General features: G+C 51.1%; 1 protein-coding gene across 1 annotated transcript; it reads right to left on the bottom strand.

Annotated features, from left to right (window-relative positions):
• Positions 1–2831: 2831 nt before the first annotated feature.
• CDR2L (cerebellar degeneration related protein 2 like) lies at positions 2832–21271 on the bottom strand (the record flags this gene model as incomplete). The annotated part of the gene is made up of 5 exons (XM_082492094.1): positions 2832–3815; positions 5645–5809; positions 6791–6939; positions 8234–8346; positions 21193–21271. 5 exons carry the CDS (start codon positions 21269–21271, stop codon positions 2930–2932), a joined length of 1392 nt encoding a protein of 463 aa, XP_082348220.1. The 3' UTR covers positions 2832–2929.
• Between the last annotated feature and the right edge of the window lie 1967 nt (positions 21272–23238).

Raw genomic sequence — 23238 nt, forward strand, 5'->3', positions numbered from 1 at the left:
ATCTTTCTGTCTTGAATCCTGGGGGTGTGCTATTAAATAGCTGCTGCTCTCTATTAGCCCAGTTTTGGTGGTGAGCAGTGTGGTTGCTTAATACTCTCTTCTTAACCTCTTAATGGAGTTGTGTAGTTTTCCTTGGTGTTTTCAAAGCAATTTGAAAAATTTATATAGAAGGTGGGATAAAAGGCCAGAAGATGCTTATTTTTTCCTCCCTTGATTGCTGGAAGCCTCTACTTAAGAAAAAAATCAAGTGACTCTGACTCACACAGTCATCAGGACGTATATATATGGCCACTAATATTTTTGGATGCAGAAAAAATGCCCTCAGCACTTTGCTGAACAAACTGCTGATATATGGCAGCTGTTCCTTTGTTAAGCCAAATACTAATATCGTGTTACTTACATCAGTCATTTTTGGATGTGTCGTTTTCAAGAAAGACCAAAACAAAAATAGCATTTGAATCGCAAGCTTAGAAATTGTGCAGTTTTACAGAGACTTCAGAGCTGACAAAAGAAGGGGTTTTATCATGTGGCAAATGTTAGTAGTCCAAGTGCATAAAATGTATGTTATATAAATAATGCAGCAGTATAGTTCGGCATATTCTCTCTGCTTTCTGCAAAGGAGCCTGAAGCATTTTCTTGACCCAAATTGTACATGAAAATCAAAGGAATAACTCTTCTGCCGCTCTTAAAAGTAAAAAGAGCTGTAAAGAAAGTCTCGGCTTTGAGAATACTGCTGTTTCTTTTCATTCGAGAAGAGAATAAACCATTTGAAAATATATTTAATCTGCTGTACACTTCACTGTGATGCTTGTTCACACAGGATTGTTTAAAAGGGAAAGTGAAGGCGATCCTCTTCCCACACCTCTGCAGCAAACAGATGACTGCAAGAGTAAACATTGGCTGACTTAAACCAACATTGCTTCAGATATCCCCTGCTACAAATGTTGAATTAATAGGGTGGTGAAAGCTCTGAGAAAATCAACAATGATGCTTTTTGCTGTTGTTGTTCATTTTTATTTATTTTATTTTATTAGACAACTGCTTTCCATTATAAATAAATAAGGCATGAAGGTTCTCCATACTGTTACAGAGCTGGTAGCCACAGTCGTGCGTATGGCTCCTAACGTTTCTCGAGTTTGGGGCCACGGGGCACCTGAAAATGCAGAGCATGGAAGAGCGGAGTGGTGGGTGGTGGGTGGGTTGAGGATGGGACCTCTGGAGCGGGTGTGGTTTGGGCATTGCACTCCTGCCAACTTACCTCCGTGGCGCTCAGCTTAACAAAAAAAGGTATTTTGGGAGGGTATTTTTGCACTAATTCCATGGTAAGTGAAAGAAAGGTAGCTCCTCTTAATGTCAAGGCCCTAGACTTGGAGGTTAATTACATCTTAACAGTCTTGCCCCTCCAAAGCCAGATTCTCATTTATTTATCTCAGTGTTGCGAAAATCCCAATCATTTCCCCAAGATTTTGGGATGTAAGCTGGTGAAAATAGAATCCAACTCTGGCCCGAAGTTTGTCTCCAGGCAGGTACAGAATAGGTAGCTTACACTGAACGGCTCGTTTCTTGTGGGTCAATGCTCAGGGTGTTGCCTAAGCTGTAATGAAATGCCGCTTCTCTGCCTAAAACGCGTGTCTGACCATTCAAGGTCAACATCTAGTTCATGAAAAATGGAAACTGGTGATTCCTGAGACTGCAGTGGCCTTTTGGCTGTGTGTTTGCATGTCTGTGGAAGCAAAAGCGAGGAGATTTCAGTGCTGGAAAGTGAACTGGAACATGAGAGGTGACAACCTTTGGAGATAGTATCTCAGCCAAGGAAGATTATTTTCAGCCGAAAACTGAAACCTGTCCTCTTGACTAGGGAGATGTTCGGAGCAAAGGTGTGGGGCAATGTGTGATCGGCGCTACTGCCAGGGCCAGAGCTCCTGACGCCATATGAGTGTGACGCTTTATCCTTCTGCTTGTGTGCGAGTCACTGGTAGTCAGTTTTGCAAGCCCATGCGAGCTGTATTTGAGGAGTTTGCTACAACGGGGCAATGGCAACCTCTTGAAGAGCACAGCACAGAGGGCTGGTACCCAGACCATGAGATGAAAGCGTGTCTCTGATACTGTAATAGCACTTCTTGTCTAGCTTATGGGAAAGCTCTGGTCATCAAGTTCCTACCAGGCACAGTGCTTCACCTGGGCTGAAATACTGGGGCAGATTTAAAGCAAGGAAATCCCATATGCCTACAAAGTCTGGAGAGTATGGACTGAAATACTAAGCGACGCAGATGAAGACAGAACAATCAGTTTTATGTTTCTCTTCAAGTTTTTCCAGTTGCAATGAGCTTGCATTGTAAATAGCTGAAAAACCTGACTGATAAGAGAATGGCTTAAACAGCAAGAACATACTGCCCTTTGGGGAAGGGGAAGGGGTGACGGAAGTCTCTTGGGTACAAGCGTAGGTTCTAAGCCATAAAACCAAAGTGGAGGGTTGGGCTGGTGTGCTGGAGCAGCCCCTGAAGTTCCGAAGGCTTTTTTGTTTTGCTTTGAAACACTGTGCTCCAGCTGTGGCAGGATGCTGGAGGACATCCAGGCTTTCGCTTGCAGATAACCGGGCTGTAAGACAAGCTGAAAAGGGTGGAGGAGGTGATCGGTTTTCTTTTTTCATGGTGTGGTTTACGTTGCTGTTGTGATACCTGGCAGCGGCAGCAACTCATGCAGAGATCCGTCATACAGTTTCTGAAATCCTCTAACTACAATGTACAATTGTCCCGACGAGTTCTCCAGAGCCCAAGCTTAAAAAAGTGAGTTGAGTCTCCGTGACGCTTTCTTGCTTGTAGACCTCTCGAACCTTCAAAGCAGTGGGGCCACGTGGCGTTTCCTGGGGCTGAAGACTTGAAGACTTGGCTGTTGCGATTGCACGTGGGAGTTTGCAGAGAGGCAGGACTCATTTGCTGCTCTTGTTTTTCACCTTTGTGGCATTGATATCTGCTTTTGTTTTCTGGATGCGGGAGAAGATCTCCTTAAAAAGAGCCTTGTACTCGGGCTGGCTCTGCTCCAGCCGCTTGTCCACTGCCTCCACGTGTTTGCTGATGGTCTTCTCCATGGTTTTCCGCTCTTCCAACTCATGTCCCTCTCCTCGGAAATCTCTGAAGGAGCTGTCGCGAGAGATGGGCCGGGACGTTTGGACTCCTGTGTGGCGCACACTGTCCTTGTGCTGCCGACATTTGCTCAGGAGCTCTTCGTACTTCTCCAGCAAGGCGTGATACTGCTCATCCACTTCCCTCAGGATGGACATGCCGCGTTTGCGCACGTTGTTAGCGTGCAGCGTGTAATTGCCCTCGTGCCGGCTCACGGCATCCTTGGTCACAATGGCATTGAGGGCTGTGTCGCTGCAGCTTTTGCGGACAGGGTGGTTTGGGGAAGGTGTCATTGATGGCCCATGACTTTTCCCTCCCTCCTCCTCAGAGAGGTCGATGTAGTCTGCTTCTGGGGCGTTATTCAGTGGCTCAAGTAGGGCCTCGGACAAGTTGTCTTCTCTGCTGAGCAAATACTTCTTGACTTGTTTCATCTGTTGCAGCTCTAGGAGCTCTGCTTCCAGTTCCTTGATGCGCAGTTTGCAGTTCTCCATCTCGCACACGCGCTGCTCGAGGTCCGAGTACTCCTGAATAACGGAGGTGTACTCTCGCTCAACCCTCTCCTTCCGCTGCTTCTCCTGATTGACTTGGGACCTCAGGGAGTTCACCATGGCTTGGAGACGCTCATTCTCCCTCTCCAGTGGCTTCTGGTTGAACTCTGTGGAAGAGCTGTGGACCTGGAATGCATCCTCATACCTGAAAAAGAAGGACCCTTGAGAGAATCTGACTGAGTGACAATCCATGAGGGACTCATGTCTTATTGTCATGTAAGTAAGGCCACTGATGCCCAAAAAGGAGGTAACCTGAGCTCATGGGGTGAGATACAGCTCCTCCTGTGTACTGGGAGACCACAAGGTACGACTGGGGCTCTTTTGGACGCAGAGACCAGGCTCTGTCCCAGAGAACCTGCAGTCTTGTTTGATAGCAGTGATCAAAGACAGGAGGGAAATGAAATCCTAAAAGGTAAAAGGCTCATCTGGTTAATGGACAAGCCACCAATGTTGCCGTGAAGCAAGGATGAATGTTCAAGTGCTACCAGTTTGAGCTAAAAGTAGAAGGCTTTGAGTTTTTCCTGCTGGAGTTCATCAGCTACTCGCTGCATCACGGAGTTCACCAACTACTCACTGCATCTGCCAACAACCCCAACCCCCACCCAGCCAAAAACCAGAAGCACAGGTTCTGCTGTCTGGGAGGTGCTCCAGAGAGGGTGGGAGAAGCAAGGGAGGCAGACAGAGACTTTTGACAGAGTTGCCCCTTCTTCATTGCCTGGGAAGCGGCAACAAGCACTCCCCCTTTCCCTCATATCGCTGTCGGGAAATCTGATTTTCCTCCTCCTCGATGAAGTGCCCATGGCATCCTATCCGGTTAGAACAGATTGGAAAAGAGCAAGCACCGTGGCTTCCCCTGGGAGGCATGACTGGTGGCGGGGGGTATTGAACAGATTTCCAAGTTACTGAAGGGCAGCCTGACCTTCAGAGCCCACTGCAGAGCTGCAAGCCGAACTGAGGTCCCGAGGCACTGGGGGGAGAGTGGGACTGGGATACGGGGAGGGGGGGAAAGAACCACACAGACATTAAGTGGATTTTGCTGGGGGTTAGGTTATGGCCTCATAACATCCCCTTTGCTGCTGCAGTAAAAGTGTCTTTTGTTCGTATCCACTGGCAGCGGATGCTTTCAGTAACAAAGTTTATCGATTGCTTATCTATTTAAAGAAGCCTCTATTATGGACAAAGCTGAGCAAGGAACGCCCTCACGAGGTCAGGGAATTCACACAGTGGCTGGGTTTTAAGGAGGATCAAGTGTGCAATAGTGCTGAAGGTGTTTGTACAGCGTTTGGCAGCACGTGGCGTGTCTTGGTGTGTGACTGCTGCTCTCGGGGGGTACACGGGAAAATGCACCATCTCAGCTGGTTTCAGTGTGCCAGAGATGCTGGTCCTGTGCTGGGAGGCAGCTGCAAAGGGAAAATGGGCTGTGCTGCTTCGGGAAGGGATGCTGCGTGGCAGCTCGAGGTAATGGTCCTCTTCACATGATGTGTTGCTGGGTGGGCTGTACTGAGAGAGGCTGGTTTGAGCCATCTAGAGCTCGAGCAATGCGTCCTGTCTGGTGAGTGTTCCTGCTCAGCTCCCGGCCAACCTGCCAGGACAGTCCCAGTCCCTCCAGGCAACGCCTGGCCCCTGTACCCTGCCCCAGTGCAGCTGCGTGAGGCATCCCAATCCGCCTGGGTAGCTATTCTTGCCCTCTGAAAAAGAACTTATGTCTCCCCATTCGAGGCATTGCTGACGCTGAGATCATGAAGGCTCTGCTTTGCCAATGCCACCTACTCAGGTGTGTGGGTGGGAGAGAGGAAGGTCCTCCCTTCATCTCCAGCATCGAGTTTCAGGGTCTGACGCAGAGCCTAGATCTCTGGGGGCGTGTATGTGGGGTTTTGCGCACCCCCAGGGGGGCTAACCCACCGCATCCCCTGTTCACGGGCAGAGGAGGTGGGGGAGAAGGTTGGGGGGCTTGATAAAGACGAGGGTCTGTACCTGGGGCTGGAGCATAGCTCCTTAAGGCAGGGGAAGGTGTGGATGGTTCGGCGCCGTTCCCTCTTCTCCCGCCGAATGCGGAGCTGCTCCAAGCTCCGCATTTCTTCCACCTGCTTCTGCAGCTCCTCCACTTGGTTCTGCAGCCCCTCAATCGTTTCCGTCAAGCTGTGGAGAGAGGAGGGAGCACGGATGAGGAGCCAGACACCGCGGGTCCTTGAAAGATGTTTTTTTCCCTATAGAGAAAGCTAGTCTATGGAAGGTGCTTCCAGTTTCTAGCCCTGGGAGCGTGACAGCTTTTGCTTTTCATGGCAGCGGTTGGTCTTGCTCTGTGCGGTTGCTGTTGAGCGATGGGGGTGCTTGTAGAACAGGGTGGGGGATTGAAGCAGTGGGAAGGGATCGTACTAATTTGAGACCCTCTGTCCTCAAATCAGTGGGCTAAAACAGTCACCCCTGGGGCAAAAGCACTATCCTGGAATATCTCTGCTCTAAAAGCAAGCAGGCGAGCGATTTACCCTCTTCCTCTTGTTTCTCTTTTAGAGATAAACACAGAGAGACTGGGCAGACCTTTAGTTTTGTTCTGGCTGTGAACACAGTTTGTAAAACTCTCTGCTCCAAAAAACACCCTCTCTGCACAGTTGTTTGCAAAAGATGCCGCATCGCAAGGACACGGCTTGGTCTGTTGTTTCCAGGGATGACCTTGATCATGAGCCTGTTTTAGGAAAGAAATTGTTATTGACAGACTGGTGTTTCAGCATGGGCTAGCCAGGGTTTCGCTAAATGCTGGATCTGTGCCTAGGGTTTCTGCTGGGCTGTGTGCTGGGGACCTCCGCGATATGATTATGTGCCTCTCCTTCAAGCAAACGCATCTGAGGAGGAGGAGGAGGAGGAGGAGAGGCTGCTGTGCCTCTCTCCTGGCAGCTACAGACACTCCTTTAGCCAGTCCTCGTCCCAGGGGTGTCTGCGCTGTGGCTGACCTCTGCTAAGCAGCATCGTTGCGATGAGCTTGTGTTGTAAATAGCTGCAAAACCTGAGTGATAAGAGAATGGCTTAAACAGCAAGGACATGCTGCGCTTTGGGGCAGGGGAAAGGTGAGATGAAGGTCTCTTGGGTACAGCATCGCTGCGGTGGGAGGAGGGGAGGCCGTACCACTGTATCTTCTGTTGGGATGTCTTGCTCTCCAGCACGAGCTTCTGGTTAGCTAGCTCCAGGTCCCGTGCTGTCAGGTCCAGCTGCTCGTAGACTTTCGCATGCTGTTCGTTCATCTGCCGCAACATCTCTAGTTGCTTGGTCAGGTACTGCAAGAAAAAGCAAAACAGAAAGACTCCACATCCAAAATCCGGGTTGTTTCACAGGCAGAAATTCCTACAGCCTTTGCTTCCTCTGATAACTTGTATTGTGGCTGATTTATCCTCTGCCTGGTTGAACCCTCTTGCACAGGTGAAATATTCATACCCCTGCCCACTGCAAATACTTTTGTGTCTAAAATCAGATTGAACTTCCCCTGCCCTCTTTGAAGGGCACTACCCTCAATCTCTATTCAGCTGCTTTTTTAATTCCCAGCACCCAAAGAAAGTTGATATCCCTGGGACTGTGTCCCTTCACCAAAGTTGACTGAAATTGGCCGGTTGGTTACTGGATCGTGTGTCAGATCGATTGCAGAAGCTGCGTTTCCTTGGGAATTCAGGCTAAAACTCTGAGTCCGTGAAATGTGAGGAGACTCGCAGCTTCTGCATGTTCAAAGACCCCTTTTTGTGAGTCTGTCATTGCAAGATTTTAACCTGGCAGAGGGGCATCTACCCAAGTGCTCACCCTCACCTGAGGGCAGATCCCAAATCCTATGGTGGATGCGCTCCTGAAGGGTTGCTGGCTAAATCCATCCACCAGTTTCCTCGGCCATCGGCTGTCGGGTCCCCGCAGCCATCGTGTGCTGTTGTGACCTCGCAGCTCTCCTCTGCCCTGTGTCTTTTTAGATCAGGGGGGTTCTGATCTTTTTTAATTCATAGATCCCTAAAAGTTTTCCAGTGGATGAAAACCCTCCCGGCACAGCAGGTTTAAGCCTCTAAGCTTAGTTCTGTGGGCTCTTAGAAACACTGCCCTGACCCCAAAGGATGCTTGAAACGGTGGTTTAGATTGCAGCTCTTGGAGAAAGAGCTATTTTATGCCTCTAACAAAGGGGGCTGTGTTTTGGGGGTGCCGAGGGGCCAGCTGGGAACAAACGCGATTATGAATAACTAGAATCGAAGGAAAGCAGCAGCAGAGCAAAGAGAAGCAAGTGTGAAGGCTGGCAGATGGGCAGGGAAAGGCCAAACGTGCCCCAGATGCAACCTGGTGCCAAAATCTGGTGTGCACATCTGGGGTGGGAGGGGGAAGGGATGCGAGAAGGGAGAAAATCCCAATTAGTGGGGAAAGAGGATCCTCTCCAGGGTTGGGATAGGCTTTAGCTCCCACCCCTATGGCCCATCCCTTCCTCTCTCCTGGCCATCTGAGCTGTTGGCATTGCTGGAAGTGCCCCTTCCCCACCACCGTCCTTAGGTGACAGCGGTGGCCGAGCAGTTCCCGTCCCCACCTCTGGCCCGACTGTGTCCCTACCTCGATTTCCTGCACTTGCTCCTCGTTGGTGGCATACATCTGCTGCAAGGAGTCCTCCAGCTCTTTGTTGCGCTCCAGCAGCGTCTTCCCCAGCTCCGCGGCCAAATGCAAGTCTGAAAAGCAGATGGGACAAAGCTGCTGCAGTTCCCACAGCTCCGCTGGTGGATGCGGTGGGGTCCCCAAATGCCACTGCACCAAACACAGTGGCACATTTGCACAGTGCTGGTTTTACTGGCAGGTTTTGACATGGATGCATGCTTATGGGACGTACAGGATCTGGCCTCCTTCGTCTTGCTGGGCTGCAGGAGCAAGGGGAGGCTAAGCTCAGAACATTTGCAGTTCCTCCACGCAATGAGGATTTGGTGCCCGGGTGGCTGTATAACCCTTGTGTGCCGCACTATGTGCTGCATAGGCAGGATCAGGCCCATGGGGCTTGGCTGTGGCAAGGTGTTCCGCACTTCCATCCCCTACTGCCAAGACCCGTGGGGCTTAGAGGGACTCAGCATGTGTCAGGATGAGAGCGAGGGTTGGTAAAGCCCTGCAGGGCCTTGGGGATGCTCTGGAAATTATCTAATGAAGGGAGTGCCATGCCTTCCCTTCCCCCGTCAGCCTCTATCCATCACTTGCTAATAGACTGACATGAGTAATAAAACCACGCGTGGCCCGAGGGGGCTGGAAGCACCTCCCGCACGTGCCGCCCAGGCAGCGCTGCGTTGGCCGCGTCCACGGCTCTTTCCTTGGGGCAGCTCCAGGGTGAGGACAAACCGCTTTGTATTCACTCTCTGCCACCTCCAAACGCCCTTAGGAAGCTACTGAAATAGTTGGACTTTAGGAGAATTGTATGGAAAAATAGATGTTGACAGTGTGGCCGGCTTAAAATACTGGGTTTTCTGCTTCCTGGGTAAAGAAAAAGCCCCAGGACCCGATGAGTCCTGTATCAGCCAAAGCTTGAGCACCTCAGCTGATGGTGTTTGTGGGCCCGGGATGGCACAGCTGGCCCTGTTAACAACCCCTTGCTTTCACAGAAATTGGTTGTCTTCTTAAAGCCTGACCCCTCCTGTGGGTTCCTGGTTTTCCCGGTGCTTTTAGAGGTGAGTTTCTTGCTCTTACAGTTGCAGACTCAAAATCTGACCTTAAGCCTTCTAAAAGGTAAGGAAACAGATCCTGATGGGTGTTATTTCTCTCTCCTGTATAGTTATCGTGCAGGTTTAGATAATTACAGAGTGGCAAACCTGCAGTGTGTGAGGGGACCTGGGTCTCCTGCCCTGGCATTTTCTCAGCCTGTCGTAACGTTTCTCTCCAGTCTGCAGCTAATGATGTGTTTTGCAAAGGTTCTGCCAGGGCTGAGAGCAGCTATAACTTCTTCCAGCAGTTAATTTGGCTATGCAGTTGATTGGGAAAGAGTGATACTTGGTCACTGGGACAAGAAGAAGGGGAACCAGGATGCCTCAGGAGGTATTCTGAGCCTGGGAAAATCACTGATCTCTCTTACTTCGAACGGCATCTCACAAAATGAGGCTCACACCGACCTCTGGGACACGAGTGCTCGCCGGGAGGAAGGCTGTCAGTGCTTGGGGTGGGCTTTCCTGACGGATAACAGTGCGCTGGGGGAAGTGCTGATATGTTATTCATTTGGGTGATGGCTGTGTTCCTTTCTGTGTGGCCCTAAGCAGTGCCCGAGGAGCGGCTCCCCAGATGTGGTCCAGCCAACAGCTGCTCAGTGTGTCCTCGAATCTCCTCTTTACCATGGGAATGTGCTCTCCAGCTGTGGCCTGCATTGCAGGGTGTTATTCTAGGCTGTGACCTTTTTAATTATAATCCTCGTTATTGCACAGTGACCTGGTCTGAGGGCTGCAATCCCGGCTATCAATGCAATCAAGATATTGGCACGCTTCCCCATGGACAGATCTCCTCCACCTATTTTATTTTTTTTTTTCCTAAGCACCAAATCTCCCCAGTTTCCAAAGTGCCCTTGGGAGACTGAGTGTTTGCGACACCAGCTGGGGACGGGGGAACAGCCAGATGCCAGCAGAGATGGAGGACAAGTTGTGCTTTTAAGCTGCTTGGGGCTGTATTTAATGGCACCGCCAGCTTGCCGGAGCCGGTGGTGTTGCTGGAGACCGGCACCTTGCAAGTGGCATCCCTTGCAGCCAGCGGGGCCCCGGCACAGAGGCGTGTAGCGAGAGGGCTCCGCGCTGCACTCCAGGTAATGAGTCAAGTGTGTCCCCGTCCCTGCGGATTACACCAGTGCTCTCCCACCATATGGCATCCAATTTAATCAGCTGGGGTTGAGTTAAGTGGATTAGGCAGCGCAAGATCCTGGGTTGTAATTTAAAGGGCTCTGTCAGCAATAATTTAATGGGGGAAATGGGCAGCGTTTGGGGACGAGTGGGAAAGAGGAAAGAACGGGGCTGAGCTCTGAGGAGGAAATTGATTCTTCGTTTCCATTTTGAGCGTAAGGGCCTGGGAGACTCCAGGCTTGAAGGACACGGGGGAGTTGGTACTTTTAGTGTCTTTTAACTGCCTCAGCCGTCGTCACGCACACACTCATTCATTCTCTGCCTGCCAGCCAGAGCATCCTCGGTAATCCCGTCTCATCCATCCTCCTCGCGCCTGGGTCCTCTTCCCCACCTGTTGGTCTCCCCCAGGGCTGTGGGACTGTTGGGAGGGAGAAGATGCTGCGTGGAAGTGCTTTAATGTCATCTTTAGACTCGATCCCTCTTGATTTTTGCACTAATTGTGGCTCTGCATGGGCTCTGGGCACACACCATTGAGACCTCAGAAACCTGAATGTGAGTTTTTCAGTAAGTTGTTTGGGGTGGGGGGGAAAGAACTATTTAGGAATTTGGAGATTCTCTCTGCATAACACTGTGGTTTCCCACAATTTTTTATATTCCTCTTTGCTTCTCTGCCGTCAGATCAGCCAGCCAGTGCTGTAGGACTTGCCCTAATTTAGCAGATAAGCTGATGCCTCCCTTCCCCCTCTCCTCTCAACACAGAAGGAGAAATAAAGTGATGGGGAGCAGCTGTGCTGTGTGTCCACTCGATGTTCCCGGTCCCTCTGCAGCACTGCCTGCGCGGACGGCACCGCTGTGAAATAGCCAACATTCAACCTAAAAATTGGGGAGCCCAATGTTGCACAAATCCTATTTGGGAGAGGACTGCAGATGCAAACTGTCCTGGGCAACACCACCTCCATACCCTCTGGCTCTCAGTACCGCAAGCACTGATGTGACCCTTCTAATTAACACCAGCCAAGGAGACACCCCGCGTCCCCAAACAAAGAGCTGCGCCTACAGAGCAAAGCGGAGGGAGGGACGTAGGCTGCGTTTCCCTGCAAGCTTCCGCGGGAAAGGCGCCTGAGCAAGGAGGGAGGGGAAGAGAAGAGAGACCATATGGTGGGAAGGGAGCGGGAGTTGAATCCAAGCAGCGCTCGGTACAGGGGAGCGTGGCCAGAGCACATCAAGGAGGCAGCCATCCTGGAGCGGCAGAGATCGTCATCAGCCCAGCGATAATTCTGCTAGCTCTGTGTCACTGGGGAAACTTGGAGGAAAAAAAAAACAAAAAAACCAACTGATCCAAAAGCTGTAGCAGGTTGTCTTTGACTGAAAGAGGCTGAGGAACGAGCTGCGGGGTGTTCCCCTGCTGCAGCATCCCGTGGCAGTGCTGGATCAGGCAGATGTGCACTACACAGGGCTGCTGCCGAGCCGAGCGCTTCCTGGCCACCCCGGCCTTCGCTGCAGCTCGCAACGAGGCACAAAGAGGGTTTGGAGCAGTTTCTGCCCTTCCCGATGCTGGCCTGCATCTGTTTGGGCAGAGCGGTCTTTGCCACAGCCCGCTCTCAGAAGGGTTTCTTTCTCTGCAGCATCTCCTGGTTGTGGCTGTGGGGGAGCGTAAGGCTGGTGCTGGGCAGGGGAGGTTTCGGCTGCTCTTGGCACAGTGATGATCTGGTACCTATTCAGATGGTCCTCATAAATACAGCTTTCTGGAGGAAGCCACCATCTGGAGCAGCCGCTTTGGACTTTCCCCCATTGTCTCTCTTGCATCGAGGGATTCATGTGCTTAGGCTGTGAGAGAACATGCCTCTGCTCCTCACCTTCAGATAACCCACCCATCTTCCCATTCTGCAAGGCAGGCAGGCTCATAATGGGGTGTTAGAAGCCCTCTGGCTCATAGAGCTAAAAAGCAGGGGTTTATGGTGCGTATTCGTGCAGGTTCTTTTCAGCTAGGCAGCTGTTAAGGAATTATTTGTCCCTTCCTAAAGGTTTGGGGTTGGGTCTACAGCAAGGGCCGCTGCAGGTGGTGAATTCACCTGCTGAAGTGTGGGGAGGAGCAGCGAGCAGAGCTCTGGTGTGGAGGTCTCTGGAGGAAGTTCAGGGTGGTTGTTAGCTGATGGATGGGGTATGTTGAGAGTTAAGAACTGATGTTTAATGCTGTTGACGTTTAATTTAATTGCATTTGCTGTCTGCTCCATTACACACGGGTACTTAGAATCAAGGGTAGGTGCAATTATCCCTTTCAAAAGCTAAATAAATGATGCTGTGCTGGTTTACCCCAGGGTAGGGTATACTTGCTACTCATTTATTTTTCTTCTTAGGTGCAAGGGATTGTGCTGTCTGGGTATATTACAATGAAGATCAGCTTTTGTATATCACTTAGTGCTGCTCCATGGCAGGTGATGGAGGCAATCTGTGTTCTTAGCCCTTATAAGCCTGTGCAACGGAACATGCTGGGGTGCAGAGAAGCAAGTGCCATCTGACAGCATCTCGCAAACAACCTGCAGGCATGGCTGGATGCGGAATGCCCATTCCACAGATGATAGCGTTTCCCATGGCCAGGCAGAGCTTTCAGAGAGCCACCAGTGTTACTGCTGAGGCGTGGATTCTCCATCCCTTTTACACTGGCATAACTTGGACATTCTTACCCAAATCAGCTTTGCGCTTGATGTTCTGTGTGTTTTTTGTGGGGACCTGCTGTTTTGGTGTGATCAGGTGTAGCAAGGAGGCAGGGTTTGCTTTGCAGAGCAGCCCAGTGCAGCCCGGGGGAAAGGCGTCCCTGCCAGGCTGGGTGAGCGCAGGCACGGGCAGCGCCTGGAGCCCCTGGCAGCACAGCCCCATCCTCCCTCTTCCCCTCCTCGTTTCGAACCGTGGCTCTAGCTGGGCTCAGCGCACGGGCATTTCTGTTAGCCTAATGAGATTTGCTGGATTTCCTGCTTGCTCTTTTTCTTCCTTTTCTTTCCTTTTTCTTTCTCTCGTGTAATCTGTGACGTACCCCTGGGCTGCCTTTGGCTCTGCAGGCTTTCCGGGTAGGGGAGGGGAGCTCTGGTGGTGGTGGTGGAGAGATGCGGTTCGCAGGCGGTCGAGGCAAGCACAGTGCAATGAGAGCAGCCCCCTGTGCTGTCTCAAGTCCCCTGAGCAAAAGTGGCACCACCAACGAGTGGAAAACCCCGGCGAGGGGCTCAGAGGTGCACTGTCCGTACCGTGCTGTGCTGCAGGGAAGCCCGCCCACCTTCTCAGCCCCTGCTGCTCCCTTTCTGGCCTTCTGTATTTCTCAGTGCTATTCAGTATTTCCTTTCTATCAACTTTTATTATTATTATTATTATTCTCGGATGCTCATCAGTTGTTTTTTTTTTTTATTATTATTTAATTGATGCTCACCTTTTTATTTCTGCCCTCTAACATTCTGTGCCCCAAAGCCTCCTTTGTATGCTCACATTTGAGACTTAAGATGGTTACCTCTGCTTATAAGCTGTATGGGTCTATACAAACACATACACAGCAGTCCCATCCCTGTGCTCACGGTAATCAATGTGCGTTTTGCCAAGTTGTTAGAGCACGATAACACGGAGTATGTTATTAGACCATCGTTGGGGCCCCATCTGCATCTTTCCCTGCTGTTCTCTTATCTAAACAGCCTCGGTGCCTGTGTTTGCCTTGTCGGCTAAAATGGTTTCAAAGAGCTGGTGATTGGTGGCTGGGAGGCTCTGATAGTGCACCTGGATCAGAAAGTGTCCTAAATAAATACATACAAGTAGAGTTGTTTGGGAGAAGAAGTGAGGAAAGAGGAGGGGGAAAGGCAGCCAGTGCTTTGCTGCATGCTCCTCTCCTCTGGGCAGCAAAGCTCTAACTAATTAATTATGTTGGGATGCAAACTGTGAAAAGAGGTTTTTACTCCGTAAAAGCTAAAGACACAGACACGTGGATTGAGTGCCATGTGGGAATCTCATCTCCCCAGGGGGTTGTAACTGACCCAGGACAAGAAGGATTAGCTCCAGGGGGACGTTACGTGTGTGTTGCTGCTGCTGTACCATAGTACTGCGCACGTGTGTGTGCGGAGCCCCAGGCAGAGGTGACCTGCGAAGGACAGGTCAGTGTGCAGCACGCAGAGCACGGTGCCCACAGCGATGGGCTGCCACAACCATGTCAGCTCTCCAGCCCTGCTCGTGCTCACACAACATATTCTCCTACTCTGAGCCATTGCCAGCCAACTCGTCCGCCCTTGCTGTCCTCTTGCTGGGGGGAGGCATGAGGGACCGCTGATCCTGAGTGGTTTCGTCTCTCCAGGAGCAACCAAGTTCCAGCACAACTGCCACCTGTGGCAGCCTCCAAGACCACCACCAGCACTGTGGCTGTCGGTTACTGCTGTCTGCTACTTCTGATAGAACAAGAGGAAACGGCCTCAAGTTGCGCCAGGGGAGGTTTAGGATGGATATTAGGAAAAATTTCTTCATTGAAAGGGTTATCAAGCATTGGAACAGGCTGCCCAGGAATGTGGTTGAATCGCCATCTCTTGGAGGTATTTAAAAGACGGGTAGACATGGTGCTGAGGGACATGATTTAGTGGTGGTTTTGGCAGCATGAGGTTAATGGTTGGACTCCATGATCTTAAAGATCCCTTCCAACCTAGACAATTCTATGATTCTCATGTGCCAGAGGTGTGTAGGTACAGAGAAGATCCTTCTTCGCAGCCAGGTGGTACAGCTAAATGCAGAAACCAGCCTGACCCTCTGCAGCAACACCAAAAACATGCCCGCCCCTTCTCTAGCAGCCCCTCTGCCTGGCTTTAGAGTATGTCATCTTGCACACTGCTGCCCCAATACTGCTCCCTTCCCACCCACTGCTGGAAAATGCTCTGAAGCCCCTTTCCTCCAGGTGCTAAGCTCACACACAGCCTGGCTGCCTTGTGCCTGGCTGTTGGTACTGGCTGGAGATGCTGCCTGCGTGGGAAAGAGGTCCTGACCTCAGGGTGCCATTCGTGGAGCTAGGCAGGAGGAACACAGTGCTGTACCCTTCCAGGCTGAGTTTGCAAGGAAAGGGGGTGATGAAATACTTGATGTGCTCCCAAGATAGTGTTATTTATGTCCATCGCTAGTCCTGAGCAGGATGCAGAGCAATACCTCTTTCAGGAGTTCAACACCAAAACCCGCGTCCCCAGAGCAGCTCTGCCGCAAGGACTGATGCTCGGGGAGATGATGTGCTGTGCTCTGCCTCCTCCTGCAGACACCGGCGCTCAGCTGCGACCTCCCATCCTTCCCAGGACTCAATACTTGCTCGTGGGCCAAGAAAACTTGGAGGATGGCATGAGACTGTCCTAGCTCCAACTGCCATCGCTGCAGCTGCGGATTTGGAAGAGGTTAGCGTGGACCTGGATACTGTCCACTCAAAGGACCGAAATCTTCAGGGAGGAGACAAGTTAACTGGGCAGTGCTGGGGCAGCTGCACTGCACACAGGATAAACTGGAGTCACTTCCCAGAAGGCTGCAGAGGAACAGGCTGTTTAAACTGTTAAAAGAACTGTCACCTCTTGGAGAGAATGTTTATAGTTTGTTTGTTAAATAAGTATAGAGGAAAAAAAACCTCAAAACCAAAACAACAAACTCTAACATAAAATCACTCCAAAATTCTCAGCTGTGCAAAGACCGGCAGTTGTGTAACATCTGGTCTTGCTCCTCCAGGGTATTTCGTATTGGAGATATTTTCCTAAATTCTTGGCCCGCATATGTGTTTTTGAGTGTGTCAAGTAGAAGCTTTGGAAGCCCTAATGATGTGTTTGGTGTGAGCACACAGGTGAGGCAGCGGTTTACCACTGTGCCGCTCTGGGAAAGGCCTTTTTTAGCAGAGGAGATGGAGTGTGTGCGGGAGCAAGCAAGCGGTGCGTTAGCCTGAGCGCTGGCACTGCTTTTAGCAGGAGGAGGATCGGACCCTGATGCTGTCACAGCTCTAAGTGGTTCCTGACTGTCACACTGAGTCAGTGCATCCGCCCTGTCACCAGCCAGTGCTGGCTGGTACAGCAGGAAAGAAAGAGGATTGAAAAACGCAGGGGTGGGCGACAGCCTCCACGTGCAGGGCGTTAGCGGCCGCTGCCTCGGCTCCCGGCCCCTTGGGCTCAGGGCTGCCATGGGGGGAATGTCCTTCAGGACTCAGACCGTAAATCCTTCGCACGCAGCTTTGCCAAAGAGAAATGCCAAAGAGAAATGCCATTGTTAGCTGATTGTTTCAGGATGGGAAATATAGAAAAAACTGATTTCTTTCCTCCCCCCCATCGTCCCTCTGCTTCTCCTTCTTTCCCTTCCAGCAGTTCCTATAATTCTGCTCCCTCCCACAGCTGGAATTATGTGCCTGGGGTTCAGCAGATGTAGGAAGGAATTTCTGTGAGAGGTCAGGAGGGAGATCCTGGAAGTTGCTGTGTGGGGCTCTCTTATGCCCCGCTTTCTTGCTGCCTTCACATAACAGGGGAATTTTTATTCTAGGAAAATACATCTATCTATCTATACATCCTCCTTTTTTTTTTCCCCTCCTCAGATTTGGAGGCTCTCATCCCTTCCTCAAACTAACTTGTCATCTTATTTCCTTGTGTTCTGTGACTTCTCTAGTCCCTCTTGTCATTCCCAAGCGGCTCAGCAATTAGTCACTGAAAACTTTCCACTTCCATAAGCTACCTGCTGTACTGCACTGCTAAATAAGTAAGTGGCTCAGCTACTGCAGGCAAAACTCCATCCTTCTGGCTTGCCACTGGGGAGGAAGGACAGCGAGTTAACCTCTGTGCTCCTGGAGGACGGGCAAGCTGGCTGGCTTGTCTCCTGAGCTGGACTGCTGGGGTAACTGCACCACGAGGGACAGAATTTGGGGTACCACCTGCTCCCCAGTGCAGTGAATCCTTTGGGCAAGCCAATAGTGAATTGCAGCTCTATGGACCACCCCGTGTAGGCTGGGTGATACAGAAAGCAGGCGGGTATGGGTGCCAGCGGGTGCTAGCACTGATGCCCTGGGTTCATCCCAACGCCCGGGGATGATCACTGGAGCGCTGGTGACCCTGTGTCTTTGCACGGATGAGTTGGGAGTGGTGCAAGCTCAGCACCTCGTGTCATTTTCCTTCTTAGCATGCAAGCAATCAGATGCTTGGCAGGAGGAGGAGGAATTAAAATAAGATACTTAAATCTAGAGACCTTTAGAGGTTACAGCCATAAAGTCCTAAGCCTGCATTGCAGATGGTTTGGCCCAAAAGTTTCTATGGCTGCCCAGGAGGAGAGGACTATCGGTCTCGCAGTGGCAATGAGATGATATGCTGGTTCTTGTACTGCCTCTGGTCCTGCTGGATAACTCACAGCAGCATGAGGCCATTTTATTTACATGGGAGGAATTGCCCCAGCACTTAGATCGTATTTAGGCTCCAGGGACCGCAAAGGTGGCTTTGAGAGCCCTCCTCTTGGGCTGCACTCTGCTCTTTGGCTTAGACCCGAATGCTGGCAGGGGGATAGGGAGGCTGGGAAGATCAGGGAATGCAGTGGGGTGACTGCGAGGAGGACTTTTCTTGGGAGACTGCTGTGGGGGAGCTGACGGCTGGAAGTAGCTGGCAGAGATAGCTGCTGCCTCTGGTCTCTGCTCTGTTTGGATCCAGATGTGACTGAGTTGGCACGCAGCTGTTCTGAACACAAATGCTTCTGATGAACAGAAAAGGTGTCCCCACTTATCCCCAGCTCAGACTCTCTAATTTTAGCTCGTTCATTCTCTTGGGATCTGGCTGCACGTACACCCTGTGCACAGGGTATGATGCAACTGTAGCCACATCATCAGTTCCCAATGGCTGGAAAAAGGTTCACCATCACTGTGTTCTGGTTTTAACGCTTAGAGGCACAGATTCCCCAGCCCACAGAAGGTGAGGCTGTGGCTAATCTAAAGCAGTGCTGACTGCTTCATGCTTAGAAAGCCTAGCAATAAGCAAAGCCATGCTACCAAGTAATCGGAGCTCCATTTTTAACACTTTCTTCAAATCAGAAAGCCTTCTCAGAGGGATCGTCGTAAGAATTAAACACCTCAGAGGACACCACGACTGTTTCCTTGTCATTAAGTCTCCTAGCTGGGAGTTGTGTCTCTGCTTCTATGTGCTAAGGTGTCTCGGTACAACGCCTTGAACCACGCAGACTTACAGCACACTGGGGAACGGGTGAGGGAATCTGGAAGGCATCAGCTTCGGTTGAATGAGGCTGGAAGGGCCTTGAAGCTGGGGACCAGATCGTGCTCTCTCCAAGGCAAGTGGTCAATGCAGTCAGTTGCCATGGGCACTTCGGGGGGGGGGGGGGAAGAGTGATTTGGGCATATTTTCTTGAAAAAAATAGTTATTTCAGCAAGCCCAAGCTGTGTGGAGGATGGGGAAGAAAGTAACAGGTGCTCGGAGTGGAGCTAGAGGCACGATTTCCTCTGTGGTGCTAAAATGGTTAATTAACATAATCATCACAGAGCTCCCAGTTAAGCCATCCGTTGCTTAGCAAACAGTTTTGGATGTAAATGTAATAAATATTTGATGATGCTGTGAAATGACGATAAAGGCCCAGCAACCAACTGGTTCACAGAAGAACCTTCTCCTCGCTTGGGTTGCTTCTTGTTTCTCCCACCCCGGCTCCTAAGGAACAGTCTTTAAGCCTATGCTTTTGTCCTGGCGCTGCTGCCAGGCGTGGGTTTCTGCGCGACCTCGGGCTGTTGGCATGCCGATCCTCTTAGTAATGCCGGCCCCTGACACTGTGCTATGCTGGACGTCTCCCACCGTACTTCCACCCCCCATTTCCAAACCAACAGCTCCGCGGATGTGCCGTCACCAAAGACCTCTGAATACTGCTATGGCTGTAATGCAAAGGCGCACTGTATGTGGACAAAGTCCAGCACTGTCCTTCATGATGCTTTGTGCACCATGCAAATTAATTACGATTGTAATTACCCCGTAGGACCTTTCCAGTTGGCTGATTTTAGTTAAAGCTTTCCCCATCTCTCCTCCTGAGTTCGTGCGAGCCTGTGCAGCCCCCATTCGTACAGGAGGCTGCAAACCCCACAGCTGGGCTTTGTTTTGGGTCTGTGTTTTCCTTCAGTCGCGTATGTGCTCAAAGGTGGAGTCTACCGCCAGCATCAGTCATCCGAAGGCAGTTATTCTGCATTTGCACTGCTGGGACAGAGCTGGGAACCTGGCCTGATTCAGAAAGGTGGTTTTTATTGTTGTGAGCCAGTTGTACAGTGCCAGTGCTGACTCATGAACCTGACACCAGGGACAGCGTTAGGGTAAAAATCTGTTGGTCCGGTGTTGTTTGACACTCCCTATATTCATCTGTACTTCTGCTCTTCCTCAGCCTGCATCCTGCCCCTGGACCAGTGCCCAGGCCCCTTGTAAGCCATGGGAAGACGTCACGCAGAAATGTGAATTTCTGAGCATTCAAAGGCTGCACTGTTTATTCAGCTGATAGCTCCATCTCCATGCTCTGCCCTGGCTTAATTTGAGCATTGTGTTTCAAAGAACGGGGCCCAGTATCTCGCTATTGATACTTCCTGTTAACCAAGAAACTGGGGTTAAAAAACAGCTGCAACAATCCCTGGGGGGTTGGTTATCATTCCTTGCTGGGCCTCTGCCCTGCAGCTGAAGTTGTGTAAACTTTAAATCATGACATAATGTGCTGGAGCGACGGTGGGCAGAGGCACTGCAGCTGGACCGCGTGTCCCTGCTGACAGTCAGCTGGCTAAAACAAATGTATAGCTATACCATACCTATAGTGCAATGTGTCCAAGGGGTACCATATTTAGGTAGGGATGATTTTCCCTGCACATTGACAAATCAATTCAGTTCATTCCTGGGCCACTGGCCTGAAACAGGACTTCTTCCAGTTATTTACTTACTGCGTGTTGACTCAAAATATTACGATAAGCAAAATAATTTTTTTTTTTAAAAAAAGAAAAGCCCCAAATACCCACAGCCACTGTCCAGCCTTAGGATAAATATTACATATTACATAGAACTAGTGCAAACATAGGTACAGTTACTTCAAAACAAACTGTACAAGTGAACGTTTATCCTCTAACAAGGCTATTTTTGCTGTTTGAAACTTGGCCTTGATTTTTTTTTTTCTCCTTCCCAATTTCTCTTGCTTTTATGACTGATTGGAAAAATCTCCAGAAGTAATTAGGTGACTTAGAAGCTGAAGATCCCTTTGGATTTGGGTTTGGACAGCAAAAGCTTTTGAGAGACACTTTCAGCATCCTCAGCTTAGCAACACATTATTTCTGATGTATTAATTTCTAACTAGTGTGCCCGCTAACTCTACCTGCAACTGCTCTGAGATGAAAGCAATGTCATAACTACCCATGTTTGATTCTGCCTGCAGCAAGTTTTTTGGGGAACCAGGTTCCCTGTGGACGTAACATCAAATTTTTTACCCGCTTGGTGCTCAGGACAGATTTGGGCTCCCTGCTTCTATTCATTGGGTTTAAACTTTCCACAGCCAGGACAGTGGTTTGGAGCAGCAGAGCCAAGATTTCCACAGAGGTGCCGCCGCAGGATGAGGCGCTGGCTTTGCCAAGCAAATGTGAGTGGTGATAGAAAGTATCCCACCCTCCTGCACCCAGGATTTCCCCCCTTTCTCTGCCTCCGCATCCCCCTGGCCCACCATCCCTGGCATCTTGCGGGGTGCCCCCATCCTTACCCTGCTCCAGGTCTTGCTGGTCGTACCAGGGCTCCTCTTCCTCGCTCTGAAACTCCTCCATCCTGTCGGCGCTCAGCATTTAGCACCAGCGGTCCGGGGAGACGCGAAGCATCCGTCAAAGGGAACCCCGCCGCCGCCGAAAACGCGGAGCCGGGGATGGATGCAGGGATGCGGGCGGGGATGCGGCCTCGGTGCCCCGGCCGGGCCGGGAAGGGGAGGATGGCACGACGTGGCACCCGGCGCTTCGCCGCTGCCCCGGCTCTGCCTGCCCGGGGGGGGCGGCTTCCTCCTGCCGCCAGGGCCGGGGGATGCTCCGGTGGGGGGAGATGAAGCGGGGACGTGGCGGCCGGGGCGGGGGAGCGGGGGGGGGGGGCACGGCTTGTACGGGGCTGGGGGATGCACAAAGGAAGGAAGAGGGCCCGGCGCAGCCAGGCAGATCCTCTCTCCGCAGCTCGGTGGAGACCTCTAGCATGGAAATGCTGCAAGGAAACCCGGCGAGAGGGAAGGGGGAGGCGAGGCGAGACCGGCCTCCTTCTCCTCCTCCTCCTCCTCCTCCTCCTCCTCGTCCCCGCCCAGCCCTGCCGCGGACAGCGGAGCGGGGTTCGGGGAGGGCAAAGTGGAGGGAGCCTCCCCGCGGTCCCCCCGCCGTGATGCCTCCGGCTGAGTCCCTGCGCCCCCGGGGAGGTCAGCAAGGATCAAGGCTTGCTCCAGCGCCGGTTGGGATGCGGAGGGTGTCCTGGCCTTGCCATGGGATTTTCGGTGACTCCTCAGGACCTGTCAGTGGGGATGTCAGTGCCTTCTCTGCCTCGGTGGGTTTGGATGGGTTGCTCTTCAAGGTGGGGGTGTTTCTAAGCTCCCTAGTGGGGCTGTGGAAAGGGAAACCCCATACAAACTGCCCCACTGCTTTACCTTAGCGTTGTGTCTTCACTAGCTCTTCCTCTGCCTCTATGTCCTCCCTGTGTTGCACCCTGAGGAGAAATCAGTGCTTTTGATGCACACTTACTTCTCTCTTATTTTTGAGGGCAAACTCTTGTGTTTCTTTCTGAAGGGTGGAAGGAGCTTAAAATTGAGGATTTGTAGAGTTCCGGGGAGGAAATGTGTCTGTTAGATACAAGTAAGTTCAGAAAAGACTTGGGATTTTGGTACTTGCTTTTCAGCTTAAGGGAACAAGGGTGGCCTTTCTCCTACTTGCTAGTGTGGAGTTTAGAATCATAGAATAGAATCATAGAACGGTTTGTGTTGGAAGGGACCTTTAAAGGTCATCTAGTCCAACCCCCCTGCAATGCGCAGGGACATCTTCAACTAGATCGGGTTGCTCAGAGCCCTGTCCAACCTGACCTTGAATGTTTCCAGGGACGGGGCATCTGCCACCTCTCTGGGCAACCTGGGCCAGGGTTTCACCACCCTCAACGTAAAAAATGTCTTCTTTATCTAATCTAAATCTTCCCCCTTTTAGTTTAAAGCCATTATCCCTTGTCCTATTGCAGCAAACCCTGCTAAAAAGTTTGTCCCTGTCTTTCCTGTAGGCCCCCTTTTAGTACTTAAAGGCTGCTATAAGGTCTTCCCGGAGCCTTCTCTTCTCCAGGCTGAACAACCCCAGCTCTCTCAGCCTGTCCTCACAGGACAAGTCCAAGGGGGGTTTGGTGCAAGGGGGTGTATTTGTCCTTGTCAGCCCTGAAATCCACCAGAGATTCTAAGGTCCAAATTAACTCATGTGACAGTGGGTTTAGATGATTTCTTTTTTTCTTTTGCCTTCTGTGTGATGGAACTCCCTGGATTTATTCTTGATGGCATTACCTTGCAGTGGTGCCTACAGAAAAGGCAATATAAGATGTTTACGCAAGAGCAGCAGACTGTGCATCCAGAAAAGATGGGATTTGTGTCAGAAAACTCTGTTCAATCCAGCAGTGACAGGCAGCTGAGAGCCCCTCAATGGTTAAAGCAACAGCTAGTAGTCGGCTCTCCTGTACAGCAGCAGAGGAGGGAAATGAAGCAGGGAATGAGACAAATTATAGATGATTCTTCTTCTCTTCTATCCTCACAGAC

The sequence above is a fragment of the Vanellus vanellus genome (assembly GCF_965231255.1).
Source record: "Vanellus vanellus genome assembly, chromosome: 17".
Classification (NCBI taxonomy): domain Eukaryota; kingdom Metazoa; phylum Chordata; class Aves; order Charadriiformes; family Charadriidae; genus Vanellus; species Vanellus vanellus.